This window comes from Sander lucioperca, chromosome 8 (assembly GCF_008315115.2).
Source record: "Sander lucioperca isolate FBNREF2018 chromosome 8, SLUC_FBN_1.2, whole genome shotgun sequence".
Taxonomy (NCBI): Eukaryota; Metazoa; Chordata; class Actinopteri; order Perciformes; family Percidae; genus Sander; species Sander lucioperca.
In genome coordinates this window covers 15,484,364-15,509,702 of record NC_050180.1, presented here as the reverse complement: position 1 = coordinate 15,509,702, position 25,339 = coordinate 15,484,364, and the positions used below count along the sequence as shown (strand labels likewise).

General features: G+C 39.2%; 2 protein-coding genes across 10 annotated transcripts in view; one reads left to right on the top strand and one right to left on the bottom strand.

Moving 5' to 3' along the window:
- Positions 1-6,058, bottom strand: part of nalcn (sodium leak channel, non-selective) — an 87,607-nt gene extending 81,549 nt beyond the window's left edge. For 2 of the 9 annotated variants that reach the window (XM_036004271.1, XM_036004272.1), the window contains exons 1-3: positions 5,885-6,003; positions 2,291-2,362; positions 211-351 (exon numbers count right to left, since the gene is read on the bottom strand). In XM_036004271.1, coding sequence (XP_035860164.1) covers positions 211-351; positions 2,291-2,362; positions 5,885-5,932 — 261 coding nt within the window. In that variant the 5' untranslated portion in view covers positions 5,933-6,003. Of the gene's footprint in view, positions 1-210; positions 352-2,017; positions 2,080-2,178; positions 2,405-5,884 lie in introns of all 9 variants that reach the window. The other 7 variants (XM_036004275.1, XM_036004274.1, XM_036004277.1 and 4 more) reach the window with 7 other exon arrangements.
- A 1,679-nt stretch (positions 6,059-7,737) lies between these two features.
- Positions 7,738-25,339, top strand: part of itgbl1 (integrin, beta-like 1) — a 33,204-nt gene continuing 15,602 nt past the window's right edge. Inside the window, exons 1-5 of the mRNA XM_031285129.2 lie at positions 7,738-8,030; positions 12,166-12,368; positions 20,700-20,846; positions 22,098-22,211; positions 22,782-22,922. Of these exons, the coding sequence (XP_031140989.2) occupies positions 7,939-8,030; positions 12,166-12,368; positions 20,700-20,846; positions 22,098-22,211; positions 22,782-22,922 (697 nt within the window). The 5' untranslated portion in view covers positions 7,738-7,938. The remainder of the gene's footprint in view (positions 8,031-12,165; positions 12,369-20,699; positions 20,847-22,097; positions 22,212-22,781; positions 22,923-25,339) is intronic.

Genomic DNA, 25,339 nt, shown 5'->3' with positions numbered 1-25,339 from the left:
GGACAAAAGAAGAAACAATGATAAACGGTTCTATAATATTTTGTTATATTCTTTGCTGTCCCGCTATTTGAATAACCTTGCCATATTTGTAAAACAGCATTTCAAAGGAAATACATTAATTAAGTGTGACTTACAAATAATTAAAATATCTGGCATGAATGGAACATATGACACTGTGTTAAGCTGACTCTGACATGCGAGTACACTCACTGGTTTGTTGATCCAGAAGATGTCAGCGCTGTCTGCGAGGGTCTCATCCGGCCCAAAGTCGGTCATGGGCTGGGCCTCGACCCGTGAACTCTGTTTCCTCTTCAGCATGCTGGGACTTGCCGTGCTATACAGAGAGTGGATCTGACAGAGAGAGGGAGGCGAACCAAACAGTCAACAACGCTAAATGAGGAACAGGAGAACACACTGGCTGCATCCAAGTCTGGGCAGTGGCAGTACCACTTTTAGTAACTCCAATGTGAATTATAATCTACATAAATACCGTGTACAGTACTTAATGCAGCTCAGAAGCACTTGGCTTGCCATATACAGTATGGCCACATTAACAGTAACTGACTTTACAAATACCAGTGCACTTCTTAAAAAAAAAAAATAGCTGGACAATGCTTACTGTAACTTCTTATATTTAAATTAGGGCTGTCAATCAATTAAAAAAATTAATCTAATTAATTACATACTCTGTGATTAATTAATCGAAATGAATCGCATACATAATTAACGGAGCCTGAACCGATACTTTTTAAGAAAGTAAAAAAAGAAAAGAAAACAAAGGGTACTAAACAACAGTTGGTGACATTAAAGAACGGCTTGTTTATTGCTAAGGCCATATGGTCAAAATTAAATGATTTAATAATAATGTATAACAATAACTTATTTCACTAGTAAATTGCTGTTGAACGACAAAAACAAACACCAAGGACATTTACAATAACTTCAAATGCACCACGAAGCTGTAGTTTACCAGTTTCATGAACGCACCGTCTGTGTTGTTTTTCCGACGGCAGCTGCAGATTATTACATCCCGCTGTTGAGTCACAGTCCTCTACAGTAAAACAGTCAAACTTTACACCGTTCAGCGTTAGCTGTCAGCATTGTAACCGTGTTTAATCCAGCTACTAGCTAGCGGTAGGCTAACGTTAGCTGCTGTCAAGTATAGTGTTAACTAGCTAGTGGTAGGCTAACGTTAGCTGCTGTCGAGTATAGTGTTAACTAGCGTCACATGCAGCGGTATTTGTGTTGCCTGTATCGTCTTCAGAGCACCAGAGAGAAGTGCAGACATATCAGTGGCACCAGATTTCGGTAGCCAGGGTTGGCAGGAAGAAGATTTTTACAAGTAAATGTTCCAGTTAATGATCCAGGCAGCACATTCTCGTCTCCCTCCTTCATTTTACAGTCGAATGGTGGCTAGAACGGCTCCGGGTCAAACGTCAATGTGGAATGGATTAATCTGTGTTATTTTTTTTAACGCGTTATTTTTTCTCAGATTAATTAATCGAAATGAACGCGTTATTTTGACAGCCCTAATTTAAATATAGTATGAATGTATTAAATAAGCTCTATATCAATACTGTCTTCTGAATGTTATTACATGTAGTGTTAAGCATTAGTATACTGTGATGTATATTCAGTAAAATAAACTACCCTGACTTGAATTGCCAGAACAGAGGTGTGGACTTTAAAATTAAATTTGTTGCATTGTTGAATGGCCACCGTGATACACAACGTAGCACACATGGAACACAGGACGAGTGTATTCACATTGGAACAGCTACAGTAACTTACCATTCGAAAAGATCCTACATGATCTTCTTTGTATTGAACACCAAGGCGTATTAAGCTGTACAACCTACTGTACAGTGTGAGGTGTGAGTTAGTGTTACCTGTGCAAGTCCATGGTTCAATATGCTTGTGTATATGTGTATGCAGAAAAATAAAAAAATATTCAGGCCGTTTCAACATAAGAACACAAGAAGAAATGACACTCTGAATGGAGACAAAGCGCACATACCAAAGGGAAAAGTAAAGCTGAAATTGCTCCAGCACTGCACATAACATGCGATCAGGCATACCCTGTAAATGACACACAACAGTTAGTTAACACCATGGCCCTTATGGTGTACAGTACACTACCCACATCTACAGTACGTTCATAGAGACAGGAATGCCCACCACGTCTGACATCAAGGCATATATGCGACACTCAGTGACTGAGTGAGTGAGTGACTGAGGTGTTGTGGAAGAAGAAGATGGGGTGGAGGTGGAGGAGGACCAGGGGACTCACTGTGAGGCTCCTCATTGGTGCATTCATCCCCAGGTCGCAGAGGGGTGGAGAGACCAACCAGAGAGAGAGAGACTAGAGATGCAAAAAGGAGAATGTCCTAAAGGCCTGGGGGTCCTGTGGCAGCAGTCAGTGAATGGTAGCAGTCATAAGAGCAGTAAAGAGGGGTGAGAGAACATTCACAAGTGCTGCAAGGTGCAGCGTTAGCACATATCTATGCAATCAATTCGCTCCACCCAACTTACATAAAAACATACTTTCTCGCTAACCTCCAGTGGTACGTAGCCATGATGCTAGTTTTTGGTTATATTTGTCCATATTTTGAGATATATGTATCTGATATCTCTGGCACCGCCCCAATACAATGTCTGTGGGGCTCTCAGCACATTTGAAAACATCTCTTTCTAGAAACAATACCCCTTTGACACTGGAGAATCCACAGAGCACACTGCCAAAATGTTTTTAGAGGAACCATTTCTCTGGCAGTAGTTTCAATGAAAACTGTAGTTTCTCACCCAAAATAACAGAGACACAAGCTCAATTCCATTCACCTTCATTATACTGGGATAGAGGCTGAAATCTCAGGGACAGATGCCTCAGAAGATCCATCTAAACCTATTTGCATGGCTAGATAGGAATGTGAGAAATTGCATGATTTGTAATTTGGGTGAAACAATCCTTCAAAAAACCAGCACTGAAATTCAATTCAATAATGTGGGATAGTGAAGGTATTACAAATCAAGCAATAAATTCAATTTGTAGTTGTCATTGACATAAACACAAAAAATCTGAAAAGGAAAAGACATCAATTCCCAAATGCCCAGATGAAATGTGTCACTGCATCATGAGCACATGAGCAGTTTGTGAGTGTTTCTGTGTTCCCATCAATGAAATGTGCTAATATCGCAAAGTGAAATAAACAAAAACTGAATTATTACATTTACAGTTACTATGAATTGAACAATACATTGCCTGGTAGTCTGGTAGTGAAGTTTTTTTAATAGTATAGTTGATAAATGAGCAAATGGCCTGATCTACTGTCTCAATTAAACTCTAACATGTAAACGTGCAACAAATGACTTGAATAAATTAAAATTTGAACCTGTCCTCAACAGACCGAAATTCCACAAAGAAGTTTTTGTTAAAAACACAAAAACTTTGCACACCTTTTAAAAAGTAAAAAGAGAAAATGAGAACAAAAACACATGGGCAGATACTGTAGAACAATGTAACTGTGTCACCCTTGTTTCCTTTTATGCTCTTACCAAGAAAAGAAACTGTCCATATAAACCCCATGTAGTTAGAAGCAATTTCCCAGTGTAATTGCTACACTTAACATATGCAGATGGAGACGTGAAGAAGAGTGAAAACTAAATTGCAGGGTCTAAGTGCTATTATGTGGGAGTATAGGTGACAAAGACTGCAATTACTTTCCCATTTGGAGAGAAGACATGTTCCTCATGGGCAGGATGCGATCACTGGGCAGATTAATTGTAACTGTGAGTATTTGTTGGAGCCTGCAAACTTTTTTCGCTGAAGTTTTATTCTTGAAGAGTGCACTTTGGCAGTATCATCTTAATTACAGCAGACAAGAAAAAGTTTGGTTGATGCTGGCAGCACATTTGTACAGTTCTTTTTTTCTCTACCATAGCCTCGAGTGGCAATTAGGCATTTATACAAACTGGTCTTAAGTAGGTGCGCTTAGTTCAAATTTATGGAAAGGATCAATACATTCTCAAGATAATGGTGGACTCATACAGCTCCTGACTGGACTGACACCTCACCTCCTGAGGAGGTGGGCATACAGCGGCCACATTAACATTCACACCCCCTTTATTTCCATGTTGAATTTAATTTAAAGCCACATTCCTCAATATTTTACATGAACAATGGTTTCAATTATTAAGCGTACTGTGAAATGTGCCACTCATGGTGACGAACACATAGAGTTATCACCCAACTCCAGCAGTTTCTGACAAAATGCTCTGATACTGTAAACCCACCGTGCGCTACCTGCGCAGCACCAACCAAAAGACAGACAGTAAGCAACTAGCTGGTGAACATAATGAAGCATTAAAGAGCCACAGTGACAGATATTTCCTTCAGGGATTGGCGGAGACTGAGACAAAGCTAAAAGGAGAGTGTATATTGAGTTTGTATCATAGGTTTGTATATATACAAACCTATGATACTATTATTTATTGATATCTTTATTGATAGTGATATGTACTGATATTTCTGGCCACCTGATAAATGTATCAGGTGGCCAGAAACACAACTCCAAATGAATGCTAAAGTTCCGTCGTGCTTGCGTAATGTGTAAAAAGGAAATAATAATAATTTATAGCAAACTTGGTTTGCCATTTGGTGATGGGCAGGCAGCATACAGTGAGTTTATCAGAGCTTTTCTGCTGAAAGCACCTGCATGCTGCATCTGAAAATGACGCTGATGAAAGCAGTGAAAGTGGGCCAAACAGTAAGGTTGTGGGAAATAAAACCAAAACAATGAGCTGAAAGATGCTACAATGCTCCATATCTTAGAGCTGAAGGGCACTGCCAAGTCAGGTGATAATTCTCTGTGAAATTGGTACTATTAGCGACACCTTACATTACATTTAGTCATTTAACCCATTCTTAATCTCAACATATTACCTAGATCAGCTTCAAAGGTAGGCTATACCTTGATATTGAGGTAGGCTATTAGGTCACTCAGCCCTGGCTATTAATAAGAAATAAAACCCTTGCCACAAATGATACCTTATCTGGCATACTGTATAACAAATGTTTATTAGCCTTATCATTACTTATCTTGTAATCTTGTCTAACAGCATTTCGCATTACAAGATGCGATGCCATTGTTTCCGTTTGCAGCATTTTTAAGTTGTCAGTAATACTGTCAGCAAACGCCATAAAGATTTTCTAAATAATAGTGTAACTTCACAAGTTATTGTGGGGCACAATCTTGAAGAAAACTTCAAATCAATCTTGGTAATCTTGGTAAAAAACTAGCTACACCTGGAGCTGTTGAGATACAAGGCCCTATCTTGGCTGACCCACTTGGCTTTAATGGGCGACTGTGAAATCCTAAAACCCTTTTAGGAAACTGCTCAGCTGTCTTATCAACACACGACAAGCTGCTGTGGCATATGGCCGGGTCGCACGTCCTGAAAAGGGCTGTCACACAACTGGCTGTCAATCAAGAATGCATATCCATACTGAAATTGAGAGCTGAATGGATGACACCGACCGAGCCAAGGTTACTATGGAAACGGACGAGAGCTAAGGTGCTAAATTGGGCAAAAACAATACACAGTGCGTAGGCCAACGTTATACAAAGATGTGGGCAAGCGTAGGTCCTAAACGAAGCTAATATGATATGTGACAACATGGCCATGTGAAAGTGTAGCAAATACACGACAATATTTTAGTCAAGGCCTACTCAGGAGGATGAAAATGTCTCCACTTCCTGGAGACCCAACAAGCTAGCGCGCAGCAGCACGAAGCGTCAGTAGCATCCTTAAAGCACAACAGCTGGATGTCCAGTTACATACACGACGAGTGTAGCAGCAGAGAAAGAAAACACACTGAATCACTTACGAGAGGAGGATTTCCCTTATGTGCCGTGTGTCGTCCTGTCCATGACATCAGCTGTTTTCCGGCTGTATGTTGGGATAGTGTGGGAGAGTGCGGGAGCGCGCGCAGGTTCCAATCACATCAACAGCACCAGCGCATGCAGCGGAGGCGCGCAACCGTCTCCATGGTAACAGCTGAAGGTCCTCAAGTTGCTGCATCACAACCGTCACCCAAATACTTTTCACCCAAATGCCTCGTTCTCACTTGTTTTACTAGCTACTGTAATTATTAATTGTGGCCAACTAACACAATCATTATCACGGAAAACAGTAACAGTGTTTTTCGAATTGCTGTTGGTCGATATCATAAATCACGAGTAGCCTATATACATGTTTTTCTATATATTTCTCTTCTCTTCTCTCTCTCTCTCTCTCTCTCTCTCTCTCTCTCTCTCTCTCAATTTAAATAAGCTTTATGTATGTATAAAGCTTATTTACGCTTTATACATATATACATACATACATACATACATTTATGTAAATGTTCAAGTTACATTTTTGCCAAAGCTAAATTAGATAGACTATTATTGAAAAAGTACGTTTTACACAACAAAACTAAATAGATATCACAAGATACACTTAAAACACCTACAATCTTTTACAGATGTACATGCAGTACATATATAGATATGTTTACCCTTTATGTTTTGTCATTTGGATTGTCAATAGGCCTATCGTAATTTTTATTCTGTTGATATACACACATCTATTGCTTGTCTGTCCTTCAAGGGAGATTGATCCCTCCTCAGTTGCTCTTCCTGAGTTTTCTTCATTTCTTTACCCATTGAAGGGTTTTTTGGGGAGTTTTTCCTTGTCTGAAGTGGGGTTCAGAGGACAGGTGTCATATGCTGTACAGATTGTAAACAAAGCGTAGCCCTTTTTATGCATACCTTTGATTAAAGTCCTCATAAATTATTGAGCTGAGTACTTAGCTGTCAGGTTAACTCATATAGTGTAAATCTCCTGTGGGATGAAAGGTCCAAGTTGAAAGTTTCACTTCAGCCTGCTGTGTGTGGCTGACATAACTATATGTTTTTTCTTCCTTTGGCCTGGGCTTGTATAAAGCAGTTTTACATGCTGCCTGAGGTCAAAATGTGTCGACTGTTGTCTTGAGGAAGCATTATATTAACATGATTGGTTGCTTAAAAAAAATCACATTCAACCAATTACTGTGGTCTTAGAGCTGATTCTTTTATTCAATAAAAACAAAAAATGGCATGTGAAGTGGTCTTCACATGGTACATTGGATGGTAGTGCTTTGACTGCCATTGAATGGCATCTTCAAAATGACAGAATTAATTGAATTTTTGCATCCAACTGTGCTTGAAATTTCATTAGTTCTGTCAGAGCAGAGTCAAAATGCATGCTATTATTTTTCAGTATTGTTTTGAGCAAACTTGATTCTCCATTTTGACTTGTCATTGAAAAACACACGTGTAACTAATCACATTAACATTGACTCTTTTCCATTCAAGTGTCCCAGTAAGTAAGCCATGACTAAGCTATGTGTGACAGTGAGCCAGCATGCACAATACTGAACATGGAGCAGCTAAATTGGATTCAGCCATTATTATGTTATCATGCACACCTGTGCTTTTCCTATTGTGACATGTCAAATGTCTACAGAGAAAAGGCCTATTACATCAAAAGAAAAACAAAACTACAGCACTATACATCTGGAAAAAGAAGGGGAAAAATTGAAACAAAACATTTAAAAAACAGTCTGCTTGTAATTACATCTCCAACTGGTGATTTAACTTTTTACATTGGCAGTTTTCCCTACTCTAGCTCCTGCCCAAGCCTGTGTCTGAGAGTCAAGACTAATCAAATGCACTTGTATGCAGAAAACTGTTGGCCTCTAAAGGGATTGAGCCAGTTCAGGCCAGCCTGCTGCTCTTTCTCTCCTTCTCTCCTTTTCTTTTCCGTCTCACTCTCTCTTCCTGTCCTGTCTGTTTAAGGAGAGAGAGATTGGGAAATTCCTTCAAGCTACTTTACTTCAGGTTTCTGTGGGATTTAAACATGCACACTGAGATTTTGGTACAGTCCATGTTGGTGCCGTTGTTTCTGATTCTGCTCTCTACCGTGGAGGACACTTTGTTACAATCGGTGAGGTGAGTTTCCACACAGCTTTGTTTTTTCTTGTTTATTTTGGGATAGTCTAGAGAGCAAGAAGGAAGAGGGGGGTGCAGAGTTGTGCTGACAAAGACAAGATTTGGAGAGTTCAATGTGGGAAAGTTTGGGAGTGCCTATACATGCAGTTTGCACTTGCAGTTTCTTAATGCTGCTTTACTTGCCATTCTGCACGCCAAGTCATGAAGGGAACTTCAGCTGACATGACAATGTTATGACAGCTTTTGTGGTTGTGTGTTTGGTGCAAGAAGCTTCAGTGACATTTTGGCTTGAGCGAGGCTTATGTGTTTGTATGAGCAAGAATCTGTAGTCACAAACAAAATTAAAATAAGGAATAAATAATTTGTGTTATTATCATGTGTAATGTTAACACATTCATGAAAAACCTAACTTAACTGCAATTAGTAAAATTGTATGCTATACTGTATCATACTTTTTTGGTGCTTTTTAATAAAATCAGGAAAGTTTCACTTAAACCCCTAATGTTCTAAACATATTACATTTAATTGGAATCAAGTGTGAAAATGGAAAGCATGAAATAAAATCAATCACTGGAATTGGCTAAAATACGAAAATTTTACCTTGGCCTTTTACAGTAGAGCCTGAGTCAGGAGATCTGTAAATGTTGCCATATGATTCAAATTTAACACAGCAGCAGAGGGGGTGTTTTCTCCAAGCAGGTGCAGTGTGCCTGTGTAGTGATTATTATTATTACCTACAGTGTATAGCATTTAGTATAGGCATCTCTCTCATAAGAGAATCTAGGCGATTATAGTGTCTTCCTATGTTTTAATTATGCATATCCAAACAATTCCTACCTTTTTTGTTTACCAGGTATATCATCAGTGTCAAACTTGACTGTCAAAAACAGTAGGTGTGAAACACTCAATAATGAAGGTTATGTTTTGTAACCTCAATTCTAACAACACAGGCGCTATGACATTTTCTATGTACGTGCAATGGTCAATCCAATCAACATCCAAAATATCAACAACTTCTTAGAGAGGCAGGATTAATGTTGGGGGGCTCCACCTGTACTCATTTAACTAGGGTTACAATAGATAGCATTGATTTATCTTCACACTTCGTCCCCTTATGGGTCCTATAGTTTAGTGGACAAAACCAGCCCCCCAGGAACAGCAAAATGTGTTACTCAACTATCTACAGAACATTAATTGGAAATAAGGCTTATTAAATGTCTTTAAAAGTTAAACAAAAAATAATAGATAAGACAGGGGGAAAAGCAGATAAGAACAATATGGGTTGTGTCCCTGCTGCCCTGCTTCTAGGATACTTCAAGTGTTTTTTTTAATAGTCACAGTTCAAAGCATGGTTATGTAGTACAATACCAGTTGCAGACATTTTCTAAACTTGTGGTTTTGGGCATATACAGTAACATGCTGTTTAGTCAGATTCAGTGGTGTGAAAAGTGTTTGCTATCTCTTCTTATGATGTTTTTTTTAATTAGGAACACAACTCTCATAGCGTCTCATAGCATGCAAGTCAGATGGCCATTAGTTTTATGCTTTGTGTTGTTTTCAAATATTTTTAATAGGATCTGGGAGGCAGCATCAGCAGTTTTTAACAGAAGTGGTGAGGCTGCATTACTAAACTTGCTTTGGTCCTTGCTTGAATGTGACACATACAGTGCTAATTGTAGGTAGCTCACTGTGCATACACACACATTGTACCTGCAATTATATCAGTTTATTCCATCCTGCTGGCAAAACAGGATTGTTGCTATATCTGTATATTTAGCTAGGCTAACATGTTAAGTCTTTCTCGTGTTTATTTTGCTGATTTACATTATCTTCTATAACCTATTTAAACTATCTACAATAATTGGTTTGTATTCACATTTCATTAAAATAATGTTATACCTGGTTGGAGACAGCTGCCTCTGTGTGTCCTCCTTCGACCACTTGAACTATCCTTCATAATAAGGCATTTGCACAGTAATGGAGGAATTGGGTTTACTCAAACATATACACATTTACAGTGCATGGATAAGTCCAATAATGTGACTCATATTTTCACATTTGATTTCATTCCACACTCATCCACTGATGATGATGTCTCCACCTGAATTAGAGTACATGTAGTATTTTCAGCCCTCAACATTTTTGTTGGATCCCAATTCTATTCCAGCACTCTACAGTGTGGCATTAAAGAGCCTCTGCCATGTTCATTCTCACATAGGCTGTGAGTTCCAAATAACATACACAAACTACTCATTTTTTCTCATTTTCCCCAAGTGGCAGGTGGGGAAATGCATTGAGCTGCTGCACTGTCCTGGATGTAAAAGAACACCTGTTGTTCTTAGGTACAGCAGCAGAAACAGTTTGAGGGAAATCTGCCCAATAGGCTTAAACAAAGCCATGAGCCCTACAGAAAGGACTCACTGGGTGACTGACAGGTGTGTAGTCGGCCATCTTTGCCTCACCCTATGTAGAAAGTATTTTGAGACCAGTTGGTGAAATACAAATGTCTTGCTGAAACATACAGTAAGTGCCAGATAAAAAAGGTTTACATACCCTGATCTGGTTAATGATGTAGTGTTGTAGCCATTACTTGTTGTTTGACACTGTCAGCATTACCCCATTTTTAGCTTTACTAAGAAAAAAGCTGCAATTTACTGCTCACTATTGAGTAAAGTATCTGGTGTAACATATGGGGAGTAGTGAGTGAGTGAACGAGAGAGTAGTTTCAGACACAGTCCGGGTCGTACTTGACCACTGGAAGTCATCTCAATGTCATGTTGTCATGGGAAAAGACGAGAGATCAATCTGATTGGCAGATACATTCAAAATTCAGTGTGCTGCTTGTCAGAGAAGCCTGGTCAAGCTTAAAAAGGCCATCAGTGGGTGAAATGGAAGATGTATAACCTCCCCATGACACATGGAACACACACATTCTTTATTTAATTGTAAAGGGAGTGTCAGGAACATTTGATCTGTTGATTGTTTACAATGTGTCTACTGCTCGGGCAGGATTAGAAAAAGAATGTCAGACAGCATCCAAATAAAACAAATCTTACACAGAGATCCCATTGAGTAAAAATGAAGCTGTGTGAGTGTGCTCAATATAAGGTGTAGCTGTTTCTGTCCTATTTGATTTGTTAGCTTAACCTTTTCCACATTCTTCCCACTATTCTTCATCTTAGACTTTTTTTTCCTCCATGATGTTGAAGTGAAATACCCACACATGGAAGGGGCGTTGAAGTTCAATTTTGTGATATGTATGTGAATGATAGGTGACAGAAATTAAACAGTGAAGCAGTGAAACTAGCTTCACCTCGCAGCTGGTGTCGCTTTGCCAGACCTTCCTCCACAGCGCTGCGCAGGAAGGTCTGGCTAGTCCACACAGCATTCCGGGATGGGAGAAAAACGTGCTCTGGTTTATTGGCATTTTAAGTGCCGGACAGAGTTACAGTGCCGCTGCAAAATAGCCTTGGAGGGAACTTTTTTTGGTGGAACACGTGTACGTTCAAAAGTTGTTTTAGTCATGCAACAGAAAACTCAGATTGGACAGATAGTCTAGCTAGCTGTCTGGATTTACCCTGCAGAGATCAAAGGAGCAGTTAACCATAGTCCTCATAAATCCACCAGAGTTTAAAATTACAACACAAAGAAAGCGGAAGGTGATGGACATCCGGCCGAAAAGATGGACAACCGGTGAAATTTCCGGCAGCACGGGAGCAATCCCGGAAGTGGAAGGTCGTGGATATAGACTACCTCGCAGCTAAACACCATTTGTCAGAAGTTCCCATCAAGAGGTCATCATTACACCTGAGGCAGGGAGGATTGCTGCCACGTCTGAGCAATGGTATTTTCCCTTAGATGTCGTACACTGTATTTAAAACAGACACACTAGGCCCTGGCAGCTCACTTGCTAAAGCGTACGTACCATGTATCAAGTCTGAGTCCTCACCGCAGCGGTCAGGGTTAGATGTCATCCCCTCTCTCTCGCGATCTCTTTACTATCACTATCCAATAAAGCAGAAATGCCAAAAAAATATCTTTAATAAAACAAAAAAACAGACACAGGTGGCAGCCCACTTGACCCTGACCCTTGAAGTTTCCAAAGCTGTATAACAACTGACCTTTTTTTTCCCAGCCAGGTGGGTGGTGTGTGTAAGCTGTCCACAGAGTCATCCCTGCGCCGCTGCAGGACACCTGATGGCAAGATCTGCAGTGGGAGGGGCAAGTGTGACTGCGGCATCTGCATCTGCGAGGCCACAGATCCAGGGAAGTTCTACGGTCCACGCTGCGAGTGCCACGACTGGGTCTGTGCTACACATAATGGGAAAACCTGCAATGGTGCGTACAATGATATATGCATTGGCATATTGTCTGATAACAGTTTGACTGTCCGAGTTTCATGTGAAGTAGTGTACAGGCACATGGCTCCACATATTTTCCTACTTGGGCATGGTTGTTACTGATGGGTCAGTAAGTGATGCAGCAGAGCTCCCCACTGTGGGCTTACATCAGAGAAGTTTGGCAAATGGACTCTCCAGCTGATAGTGTCTGTTTCCTTCAGGTGCTGGAATAGAGAGCTTAAGGGTGTGTTTCAAAAACCTATTAGATTTGTTAAGGCTTTTAACATCCCTTTGGTTTTATATCAAATAAAGAAACATGTATTTGACAGACTTGGGAGTAGATTTAGAGATTCTTACTTTATTGCCAAATCAGATGGGTGCAGTATTGTGTCTTTGAGAGCCTGCTTCACCTTGGCAGCACTTCAAAGGCTTTTATTGGGTAATAGACAGCTGGTTGGTTCAAGTATGTTACCAAGGCATTAGCTTTTGTTAGAAGGCACAGCTTTGAACTTAGCTTGTTGCCTGACATTTTATAAGTTCTCAGAAAGGACACTTGAGAGTGTGTCCACGCTCAAGGACAAGTTGCCACATGAGATACTTTCCACTTTGCACACATTTTCCGAGATGAGCACAGATTTTGCGGACTCACATATTACAACAAAAGGCTATTTCTTTGGAAAGAATTATTAACATAGTTGGTCAGGTGTTTTGCTTAACTTTAATTACAAAGTGTTCTGAGCAGGTTGGACATCATCAGATAATGTAATGTATTACCAAGAGGGAGTGGAGTCTAATACGATCATCCCTGCAATAAATCTTACCTTCACGATGGTTACAATGATTAGTTTTGTTGAAACTAGTTTAGGTTGAGTTAACTTTATGGTCATTTTCAGAGGCAGTGGTTTATGGTGCTCTTTTGTTGAAGCTGCTATAGTCAATATATTTATATTAACAATAAATCAAATGACTACATGTAATGTAAAAGGGAGAGCTCATGGTGCAGAGAATTATCATCGAACCCTGCAGTTCCCCTTTGCTCTACAAAGCTTTAAAGTGACTATAGCTTTATAGCGTCTGTTTACAGATTGCTGCACTGTCCACAATTGACCAAAAATTATTTCATGTAGGTTTAAAACTATTTTAGAGAGGTGTTAATTCAAATATAAAGTAATTTTAGGGGCTGTAGTTTGTGGCTCTGTTGAATATTGTCACATTATACTGAGAGGTTTTTCCAATATTTAGTCTACTCGAAGAAACACCTGATGATGATTTATTGCAGGGATACTGTATTAAACTGCATTAGTTTAAGCTAGGTTGGTGTACCTAATAAACTGGCAACTGAAGTAGAACATAAACACTGTGTAAAAGAGGACTGCTTACAACCTGTTACCAAGACTTACCAGGCATTTTTCAGATGAGATATCCTGGAAGTTGATGTAGGGAAAAGGAACCATCATCTTTTTGTTCGGTGTCCTCTGTAGTCACTGGGCTACGAGTGTCAGGAGTTTAATGGAGATATGTGTGCACCCAGAATGGGTATAATAGAGATATGTGTGTGTGTGTGTGTGTGTGCATGAATGTGCGGGCTAGAGTGATTTATTTGGGTAGACAAGTTGGCTGCTGTGAGGAGCTCATTATGGTTCAGCAGTCTGGAGCTAGAAGGCCCTGCTTCAGCCTGATAATGGGGTTTCACTCACTGGTGCACAGACTGCAAATGGAACCTAGATGCATCAGAAGAGAGATGGGTTTTCACACACACACACACACACACACACACACACACACACACACACACACACACACACACACACACACACACACACACACACACACACAGGATCAGGATATTGTTAAACCAGCTACATTACAGTTTTTTTTCTGATTGCTTAAGCACTATTTTGAAAACAGGGACCGGTTTTTCAAAACACTACACACAGTTAGCACAACCACACACCCAATTAGCAGAACACCTCAGACCCTTTGCAAAATGAAACACTCTTGCAAAAACTATACACTATTTTATAAAAAACATATTTTGTTACCATATGAAACACACACATTTCATATGACTTAATTCTGTTTGAACCAGTTACACGCTGCTGTTGCTAACCTAAAACACTTTTAGCAATTCTACTTCTCAGTGATTAGAGTACTGTATATGAAGTACACAGATAAAGTGCAACTATACAATATGTTCACCAAACACTACACAAGGCCAATGCTGTAGACTGAGGAAAATACAATTAATTTCTCTCCACATACCCAAATCAGTCAACATGTCAACATGGAGAATCACAACAACAACATGTCCCAGTTTTCATCCAGCTACTACAGTAGTGTGCATAACATTGTTAGCTCAGCAAACAACAGACACACATAAAATACTGTATCCAGTACAGGTTACAATTACAGTAAAAAGATCTAAAAACAACTGAAAATACTGTACAGCAAATACTAGACTTGCCTGCTGCATTTTTATAGTGCTTAAACCTGATTGGTGTGTCTACAATTAAGCACCAGTGTGTGTGCTCACCTGGTGGCTGTGTTTAACCAATTGGTTCATGGGTGTGTTCATTTGAAAGCCTTTGCTTTGAAATTGCAAGGAAATGACATCATGATACATTTTTGTGTCAAATGCATACAAGTGTGTTTAGTGTTTTGCAAATCACTGTGTGTGATGTTTTGCAAAAAGTGTGAAGCTGACAATATGTTTACAGTTGTGCAAATCTAGGCCGGTGTTTTGCTCCTTGAGTGTAAGGTTTTGCTAATTGTGGGAAAGTTTTAATTTTATTGTGTAAGCAATTGCAAAAAATAAGGTAAATCCAGTGCAATATTTATTCAGGGTTACAAGTCTCCAAGACCTTGTCTGTGTGTATATTCATGTCATTTGCTGTTGTTATACATGTATGCTTTGTTTCCTTACTTGGGTGTTTATGTCATTTGTGGTAATGTTTCATGTATGTTTTTTGATGTTATTCATCTTATGTATGTCTATGTCCACTTTTTTATATGAGCTACCCTGGGATGCAAAAAGAATTTCAGCCCTGACTGACAATAAAGTTGTATTGTATCGTATCATATCGTATCAGGATCAGGCTTATTCTCGTACTGTAACACCCATATGCACACATACAAATGCACAACCAGCCACATATTCAAAGCATATTGAGATGAATACACACATCGCGCCATCTCCTCTCATTTGCTCAATAGCCCATGCAGCATGTATGGTCTGCTGTCTGAGATCTGAAGCCAATTTCTCTCCCTGCAGCTCCCTTATCTCTGCCTCTCACAACTGCCCACTGATAAGATCCAATTGATTTTTCTCCTTAGGGATAAACTGTGCGTTTTTCCTTTCAAAAAACATTAGCTTTCCTGGCATTGGGATGTTCTTTTTCCTTGGATGGCATTCATCAGGCAAACACAGGCTAATTCAAATCCTCTCAATCAGAGCAACAAGTCAAGCTGGATGAAGAAGCTGGGAATGATGCATCTTACATTTTAGGTCTGAAAGCAATATTCCAAATTTAGGTTTTAATGTTGTTTTTAAACAGTATACGGCTGCATATACTACATGTAATGTCTAAAGAAGTCTGAAACAACATCATGTTCCTTTTTGTGGGGAGTTGTTATGGTATTTTCTTTTGTTATGTGTGTTTCCTTTGGGTGCAGTCAATACAGATCCAAGTCAAATGAACTGAAAGCTCTACATGTATATGCTATGCATGAATACAGATGAATATAGTAAACTGCCCATTGTGTTCTTACGCAATGCATGCTGGAATGGAGGCATTATAGAAACATATGGCAGTAGTTCATATACTGTTCTCTTTAAGAATGATAAGAGGAGAATTAATAGGTGTCTCTCTTATTCTGCACAAAATAGCATGTTTCTTTTACACATGCATTACATTATTTTTCACATAATAATTCATACAGGCATGCTCCTTCTTTTTGTCCCATTGTGTGATCCTGTCCTTTTTTATATTATGGCAAATACCATGATTCACTTTTTGATCTATGGCCAGAAAAAAAGCCTGTACTATTTCACATTATTTGTACCATGGAATGTTCCATGATAAAGATACATATAATCAATTCCATCACAATATAATGGACCTGTTATTGGCCTTAGTAGCTTTAGTGTTAGATCAATTGTGGATTTTCTAGGATTCAGAATGCAGTGATGCTGTCACTCACGTTTGACCTCCTTCTGATGCATCCCATATTGTAGCAGAGCAATGGAATGATGACCTGCACTAACATCTGTTCACCAGCTGTGCAAAACCTTCCTGTCATTTCACTCTGCTGTTTTATTTTTCGACTGTGTTTAAATCTTACTTTTCAGTCTTCCGCCTGTCCCCCTGGCTCCAGTACATGAGAAACATAATAAAAGTAATTTCTAAAGTGGTTAAATAGAGCATTTACCCTGTTTATGAGTGTTTGAAGGAATGTTAAAAACAAGCTTTTGTGGATTTTTATTTATTTGTGTAATTTCTGTCATAACTCCCCTGTTTTCATAGATGAGGGTCAACGTGGCAATGTTTTCATTCTCTCTTTCACAGCCTTCCCTCGTTTCCTTCTCTCTCTCTCTCTCTCTCTCTCTCTCTCTCTCTCTCTCTCTCCCTGTGCTGAATCAAGCAAAGTGTTTTCCTCTGGTGTGTGTGTTCTCTGCGATTAATGGTCTTTTTCCATTGTCAGAGACACAGAGGGTGGCCCAGGGTACTGCAGGCTAGCATTGTCCCAATGAAACACTGTATAATCAAGTGGTTAGTAATTACTGTTACAATATTGAGTAGCATTAGACCATTATATCAAGAACCCCTTAGTGAGCAATCATCTTTGAGTTTATTCTTCATTGGAACATATTGACTCATTTGTTTGAATTGTTTATCAAAGAGTCAGAGTTGATACAACAACACTTGTAGTAGCACATACAATGATTGATCAAACACAGGTCAATAGCCCTCTCTCTGCATCTCTAGTAATGGCTACCATTCCCCCAGCCACTAATGTGGATTGAGGCAGAAAGCCAAATCTGTCTGCAATTCAGAACAATCTGTAACTTTATGATTCTGGCCAACTTTATCATATGCGTGTCCTTCTCACCCTCTCACAGGAGCAGTTGAAATAGGGAAGCATGAGCATGAGAGCGTAAAACCTGTTTCCCCCCTGACGGATGGTTGTTTTGAGGTTCTGTAAGAACAAATTTTAGCCTCTCTACCTCTCTCTCTCTCCCAGGCTATGGCTTTTCAGAGCCTCTGCACTTTTCCTGGTTCAGGCCCCAGCCTCTGTGCCCCCTGCCAAAGCCAGTGAAGATCCCACAAGGGTTTTTTATGTCAGCAGTACATAAGAAGTCAGTTTGTCCAGTGCTGTTCCAAATCAAATTTCTCCAGATGCACTTTCAATCAGCATACATAAGCTTAAGATGTTGCTTCCACTGTGGACACATTATAGACAGATGATATAAACTAACTCACCAATGGCAGTCTGTCCAAAATGACTAAAAGGTTTAATACTAATTTCTGTTGATTTCCGAGATCTATTTCTGAGAGAAAGAGGAAAAAAACAGGGACTCACAGTGGAATGCGGTCATTTAGCTATTGCAGCCCATTAAATTGTTCATCTCTGTATTTTTTTGTTTGTTGCTAGTACATATTTTTATGTGCTTTTACTTCGCTGGGCAGTGTGCCTGTGTGTTGAGTCACCTAATGATTCCAGTGTGGGCTGCAACGAGAAAAAGCCACTCAAGTGTATCCAAGTCTACTAGTAAAAGGGCATTTTGTTTGGGACCAATTACAGCTTCCAAAGACTCCTTGCTGTAGGAACAAGTGTTTCTACATTGCTGTTACCATGCCTGGGAAGGAATGAAGTCACCAAAGTTGACAAATGAATGCTTATATTGAAGAATTGTGAAAACCGGAAGGACAAAAAGCAGGAGTTGCTCGTTGTGATGGCAGAGAACACAGATAATGAGTTATTACCTGAGACAGGTGTCTCCTAGATCTTTTTCGCAGAGCACAAGCTGACATGCTGCTGTTTCACGCTCCGCAACCCACAAGGAGAGGAGAGCAAGGAGGGATAATTACTCACTGAAATGAGTAGCATGTTATGAAGAATGTGATCAAAACAAAGTGCTGTAGGTTGAGAAATGCCATTTGGAGACGAAAAATCTAATGCAAGTAATAAATGAGCACAGAACTTTTAGATTTTCTATGTATAATGTATGTCTTGCAATAATATGTTGCTTATAATTGAAACTACACTGTAATCTCTTAACAGCTCTAACATTGCATCAAATGAAAGTGATACAGTAGTGTTTTTGGCTCATGGCGAGGGCATTAATTTTGGTACATATATTTAACCAGTAATCACTAGAATTGCTAATTTACTATGTTCCATACAAACCTATTTTATTGTTTATCTCCCTCTCATTTTTACACTTTGTTTATTATAAAACAGGAACAAGTTAACTTCCCCAATCTAAAATTAGCTTGCACAAGTCACAATCCTCTCCTCATCAGCAGTTAATCATGGTAACGCTACATCACCTGCCGCCACTGATGCTGCCACAGATGGCCCTTCTCTTTCCACCCCCCATTGGATGTATCTGGGCACTGGTCTGACCCTGATTGGCTGGCTGCTCATGTCCCTTGGTGGTGTGTAGGAAGGACCCTGACACCCTCAAGCCACAGAGAATTACTGCTCAGGAAGCACCAGATAAGATAAACTGTGGACAGACAGGCACTTTGCCACACACATAAACGTTTGCCTAGCAGACAAAGACGGTCAATTTTATATGTCACAGTGATTGTCAAACTGAGATTAATGTGGGCTAGTGGGTGGCAGTGACTTTGTAATATTCTGCTGAATTAAGTTGGAGAGACATTAATCTAATTCTGTTTTACAGTTATTGTGTGGTAGTTCCCATCTGCAAAACTAAATGTTAAATCCAAAAAGAAATGTCCACATTCATAATCTTATTCTCATTATCTCCATGATTCTGTGCTGAGGGTGTATTGAAAAATCAAATAATAACCACAATGCAATAACACATGTACAATGACGGTGGTCACCAGTAGATTTTTTAATGTAACAATGATTCTAGAATCAATAATTACTGTAAAAACAACTTTAGTTCTGGTGTGTATAATGCTTATAATGCGTTAATATGCCAGCAGTTTGACATCTCAAGATTACAAGATTATTTCTAATTTATATGTGGCGACATTGCAATAATATGGAATTTTGGACAGCCAGCAGAGAGTACAGTCTACTCAGAGCCTCATTTTTTTTTTTTTTTACAGTTCATATAACAATTATATAAAAGTGTGAGATTTCTTTAAAATCAGTTTATTTTCCTCAACGTAGTCTCTGTGGTGAAGGTTCACTTTCCATATTCTTCTTTTCCTTGATCCTGTTCCCAAGTGTCCCCTGAGACATATCGATAATGAGAAGAGACAGAGGACTTGCCTGTTGTTAATGACTGATGGATAGCCCTTGAAAAGGACACCACATTTACATGATGAACAAGTCAGAAGAATGATTGAGTGTGACATACAAGGACCCTTGCTGCTAAATGCATTGGGAACAACATTTATAATAACTTGTCAACAGCCTTCAATTGCATCAAATGATTGCTCCTGTTTTTTATATTGCTCACTATGGCCATCAGAATGATGAAAAATAGTTACGCCCAACTGACTGTAGGTCCTCTGAACACTGAACAAGGCAACGTTTTCACAGTGATCGAAGGGGAAGCTAGTATATTATCAGACTATTTTGTAACAAATAGGGTTGTATTGCAAAAAAGACTTCCTGCTAGATTACTAGATGTACATTTATGCATCTCAAGGGGAATGTTTGATATTTTGGATGCATTAAAACGAGTCGCTTGGGAGTACAATTGGTCTGTTACAATAATTTGAAGTCAAGGAGTCAAATTAATTCTATAACTCCAATTCCTGTACTCTCCTGGCAGTGCAATGCCATCATATGCAATTTAAGATAACACTTGTGTGTGACTTGTTTGTAGAGAAATTTAACCCTTGTGTTGTCTTCCCTTCAACCTTGAAAAAAACACTTTTTTTCTGACATTTGTGACGCCTTTTTTTCACAATTTGTTTTTGCTTTTTCCCACGTTTTAAATTAAAAAAAATTTCTTCTACACATTTTCAGCGCTTATTTCTACGTCCAATGTTTTCTGATATAAAACAAAAATTTAAAACGGGCCAATGTGACCCGAAGTCAACACAAGGTTAAAGCACTGGCAATGGGCATGCTTTTCAGCATTGATAAACAGCATGTGGTGTGTTGTGTTTCCCTTTAGACCGTGGCTACTGTGACTGTGGACCGTGTGAGTGTGATGAAGGCTGGTTCGGAGATGCCTGTCAGTTCCAAGAAGAGTGTAACCTACCTGGCAAGAAGAGCAAAGAGCTTTGCAAAAACCCACAGGGGGTGGTATGCTCCAACAGAGGTACTGCGACCACACACACGCACGCACGCACGCACGCACGCACGCACGCACGCACGCACGCACGCACGCACGCACGCACGCACACACACACACACACACACACACACACACACACACACACACACACACAAAACCAGCATTGCATATTCACAGACACATATGCCCAAAATATACACACAACATACATACAATGGCATTTTTAATATTTTGCTTTTGGTACCAGTAATGCATTATTTATGTAAGTTGTAACTAACAGCTTAATCCAATGGCCATTTTACATTCTTTACAGACTAGTAATAAGCCATTGTGAAATCTGACTTCTTAATAAAAAGCTAAAAACTATTTAATAGCTTTAAATTAATATTAAATATGAACCATAATAAAGCCATTGGTTACAACGTATAAACCCCTTTAAAGTTAATTTCTTTCAGTAAAGGCAGATACTTGTGATCTTTTTTAATCTCACACATATACATTAGTATAAACAATCTCTTTTTCACTAACATAGGTAGTAATACATTTATGCATGAATGGGCATCATTGGGAAAACTAAAGAGTTACCCTGACATCTTGAGTTAATAATACTGTAAGTAAGTATGGATTCAAGTTGGTCTTAAACCTCACAAGAAAGAGCTTATTTGATGCACACAGTCCCAGTTATATCTGTGGACACATGATTGAGCATTGACACCCTGAAGACGCAAACTGTGAGGTGATGTCTGGGCTGACGCTGTTTTCTACACACTGACAGCCCCTCACCCACCTGGGCTTAAACTCACTACAGGTCCACAATGCCTCCAGCTAAATGAAGGATAAACGTGTACAATATTTGTATGTCTGCATGCCAGCGTGTGTGTGTCTGTGAAAGCATGTACTGTACTGTACAGTAGGTGGCCTGTTTGAACGTGTAGATATGCAAATTTATTAACAGCATGTAGTTGTCTTCTGTCCCTAGCACCGCATTTTGAAAAGCCCCAACACACACAAACAGTACACAAACACACCTTCACTGCTTTCAGCAGTCAGACACTAGTCAAGATCCGTTGCCACATGATGCACAGACAGTACCTCCAATGCATCTGCAAACCAGCTGGGTTCTTGATCTTAAAGTGTACGGCATACAAAACATACACACACCCTGCTTTCCACAACCAACCGCATACTGTAAACATACACACATCCACAAACTTGACCTTTTCTAACAACTAAGCTTAAACTGTATCTAAAGCTGTAACCGTTTAACCGTTTTAGGCACATGCCACTGTGGAAGCTGCATGTGTGACAACAGGGGTCTGGTGACGGGGCGTTTCTGTGAGTGTGACGACAGCGAGTGTCTGGACGAGGACACCGGAGAGGTGTGTGGAGGTATGGCCCGCAGTCCCTGTCTCCCCTCCTCACTCTTCACCCAAAAATGGACAGGCACCTTAGTTCCTTAACAAATACATTATTCTCATGTGTTCATGAAGGTTCATTTGAAGTTTGAACTGTTGCCCCTAGCTGACTGCATTGTCATACTCATTCCTGTTCCCCACAGATTGTTTCAGTGCCTGCTTGTCAATGTTAATTAGCCATTTATAATTTATTTTAAAAGAATTAACAAGTTTTCTTATCAGGCCTTTTTCAGAAATACTTAATTTTTCAAGGAAGTGTCAAATTGTGGCAATTAAAAGCCGTAAAAAAAAAAAAAATGTTAAATGTGTTATTTGTAAAACAGACAGTGTGTAAAAAGAGGGCATCTTTTCTGATTTGGGTTGGCAAAAATACAACATTGTCAGCATTTATATAAGTGTACTGTACAGTCTTCTGAAATTACTAAAAACTTGACATTTAAATGACTAAGAAGGAGATAATGTAGACGTCTGTTTAACCATTTGTCAATCTATAACAATGACAAAGGTAAACTCATCAGTTGTTGCATGTGCATTCTGCTTCCAGGCCATGGCCAGTGTTACTGTGGAAACTGCTACTGTGCTGCTGGTTGGCACGGAGACAAATGTGAATTCCAGTGTGACATCAGCCCATGGGAAAGCAAGCGGAGATGCACATCACCAGATGGCAAAATCTGCAGCAACAGAGGTCTGTTTATCCGCTTCAAGCCAGTATACAGTATACACTCCTAGTTATGATTTTGATTAAATTATTATATCAAATTTGAAATGTGATACTGTCATGTAAAATTTCAAATATATACAAAAAAATAAGAAATTTTGAAAACATATTTTTCTCAACAGACATTGTGTGGATAATTATCATTGATTCACAAAACAACACAATACTGAAATGATAAGTATGGCAAGGAAGTTCTGCAATTAAGTTAATTGTCACTGCAGCTTCAAAACCCATTGGAATCTACCTCATAATAGTGACACTTGCAATTGAATTGTGTTGCTAGGAAACAGGAAACAAACATTGTAAATGGGATTAGGTTAATTTCCTGTCTATTATCTAGGGTCATTAAGGCTACATTTACATTGCTACGTTTTGGTTTTTAATCAGAGTTTTGAGCCAAAAGCGATCCCCTTGCAAGTGTTTTTAGCTCCAATAGAAGAACTAATCTCTGTTTAAACTAACACGCCCAAACCGCATATCTCATGAACATTCTCGCATACTGGGCATAAACAGGAGGCATGTAGGTCTATTACTCCGCCCTATGCTGGTAGTTGCCGTGGTAACGTTATGACCCAATCAAATGTCTCCGGTTTAGGGGATTTTATAACATCAGAGCAGTGTGAATGCGAGGTGTAAACGTAGAAAAATATTTCTTTTTAAACCAAAACGTAGCAATGTAAATGTAGCTTAAGAGGAGGAGAAGACACTATCCCGGAAGTCGTGAAACACTGGGGAAGAAATCAAAGGAATTGATACTCAACATAGATTTCAATAAATCTTTGATCTGTCACAGTTTCCAGCATGTAGGACAAAAGAACCGCAGTTCAGTGTGTATTCTGCTATCTGACTAGTCTATCATAGATGAAAAGAGTCACTTTTGACATACACCTTTGAAACTGAGAATGAAGTGCTGTGACAAAGGGAGGAAAAAACAGGAGAAATACAGAGAAGAAGAAAAGTAGATTGGTTTAAGAAATACTCATGTAAATTCCACTGAAAGTCATCAGAGCTTGGCGGACAGGCAGTCAGAGAAATAGCTTCACAACCGAGCTTAAGTGATCCTGCGGGATTTCAGTAAAGCTCACTAAAATTAATTGCAGTGGACTGGCTGAGGGCTGGCTAAGTGGTAGGGCTAAATGGTAGGCTACATGGACGAAGCCCCATGATTCATGGTTAAGTGCACAGCTGACACAACATGAACAACCATTGACTGTGTTCATGGTGTAGTAGCCCATTGTATTCCTCTTTAGTATAGAATAGGGCAGTCAAAGGCTTTACAATCCCAAGAGTTGCCAGAAAAAAAGAGCAAAGGAAATATGACTGCAGTTAAAAAAAGACTTCATCTCAATTAATCATAACCTAAACACATTTTTTCTGCTTGCTCTATTAGCGTAACTGTGTTGTCCAATTCTTTCAAAAGTACCTATTATTAATGAAATTTTTTATTGATTCCTTTTTGATACATTGTTAGACTGTGGAAAAAAGATGTAGATTTTATAGCTTTGATTTAGTTTTCTTACTCTGTCTATTTAGCAGAAGCAGAACAAACATTACAGTATGTACAGGAAATCTCAAAGATTTGACAGACAATAACAACAAAATGTATCATATCTATATATACTAGATGCTACTTAATGCAACCTTATTCACACCACATAATTTAAAACTGATGAAAGAAAGAATAACATGTGTATAATGTTTGGGAAAGATTATTTTTCACATTCATGTTAATGTTAACATTATAAAAAACTGACTAACACACATGAACTGTAAACTTTCCAAAACACCACTTTCCTAAATGCACTGCAAAAAAATGTTAAAGCAGATTGTCTCCTCATTCAGCCCCATTCAAGTGCAACACAGTTGTCAAAAGTCAGACAGTGTGGTACTGATTATGAAAGGAACAATTCTCAATAAGAGAATTCCCTGTGATTATAGGAGATGTATCGAGGAAGATGATTACATAATAGGGTTGATTTGATTTCATCACCCTGTATAGATGTGGAGATGTTAAGTGTTTTTCTATGAGAATGAGAAATATCTTCTTTTTCTCTCTCTCACTTTGCTCAACAGTAACCTTTATCTCCTACTCTGCTCACACTCGGACATGAATGAGTGACTGATTTGGCTGACAGTACAGATTACTCTGTTTCATTCCAACAAACTGACAACCACCTCCGTCTGTTAGGTTCACCTAGCCTCCTCTGTTAAGCTAATAATACACTAACTGGCAAGCCACATAACGCTGGAGGCTAAATACATGCATCTTTAAATGATTTCTTGATCAAAGCAATTTGACTCAAAGATAATATGGTTGCTTGAGGCACACAGCAGAATGATTGCCCTCTTGTGTGGAAAGCGAGGTTGCTACAAAACATGTGAAA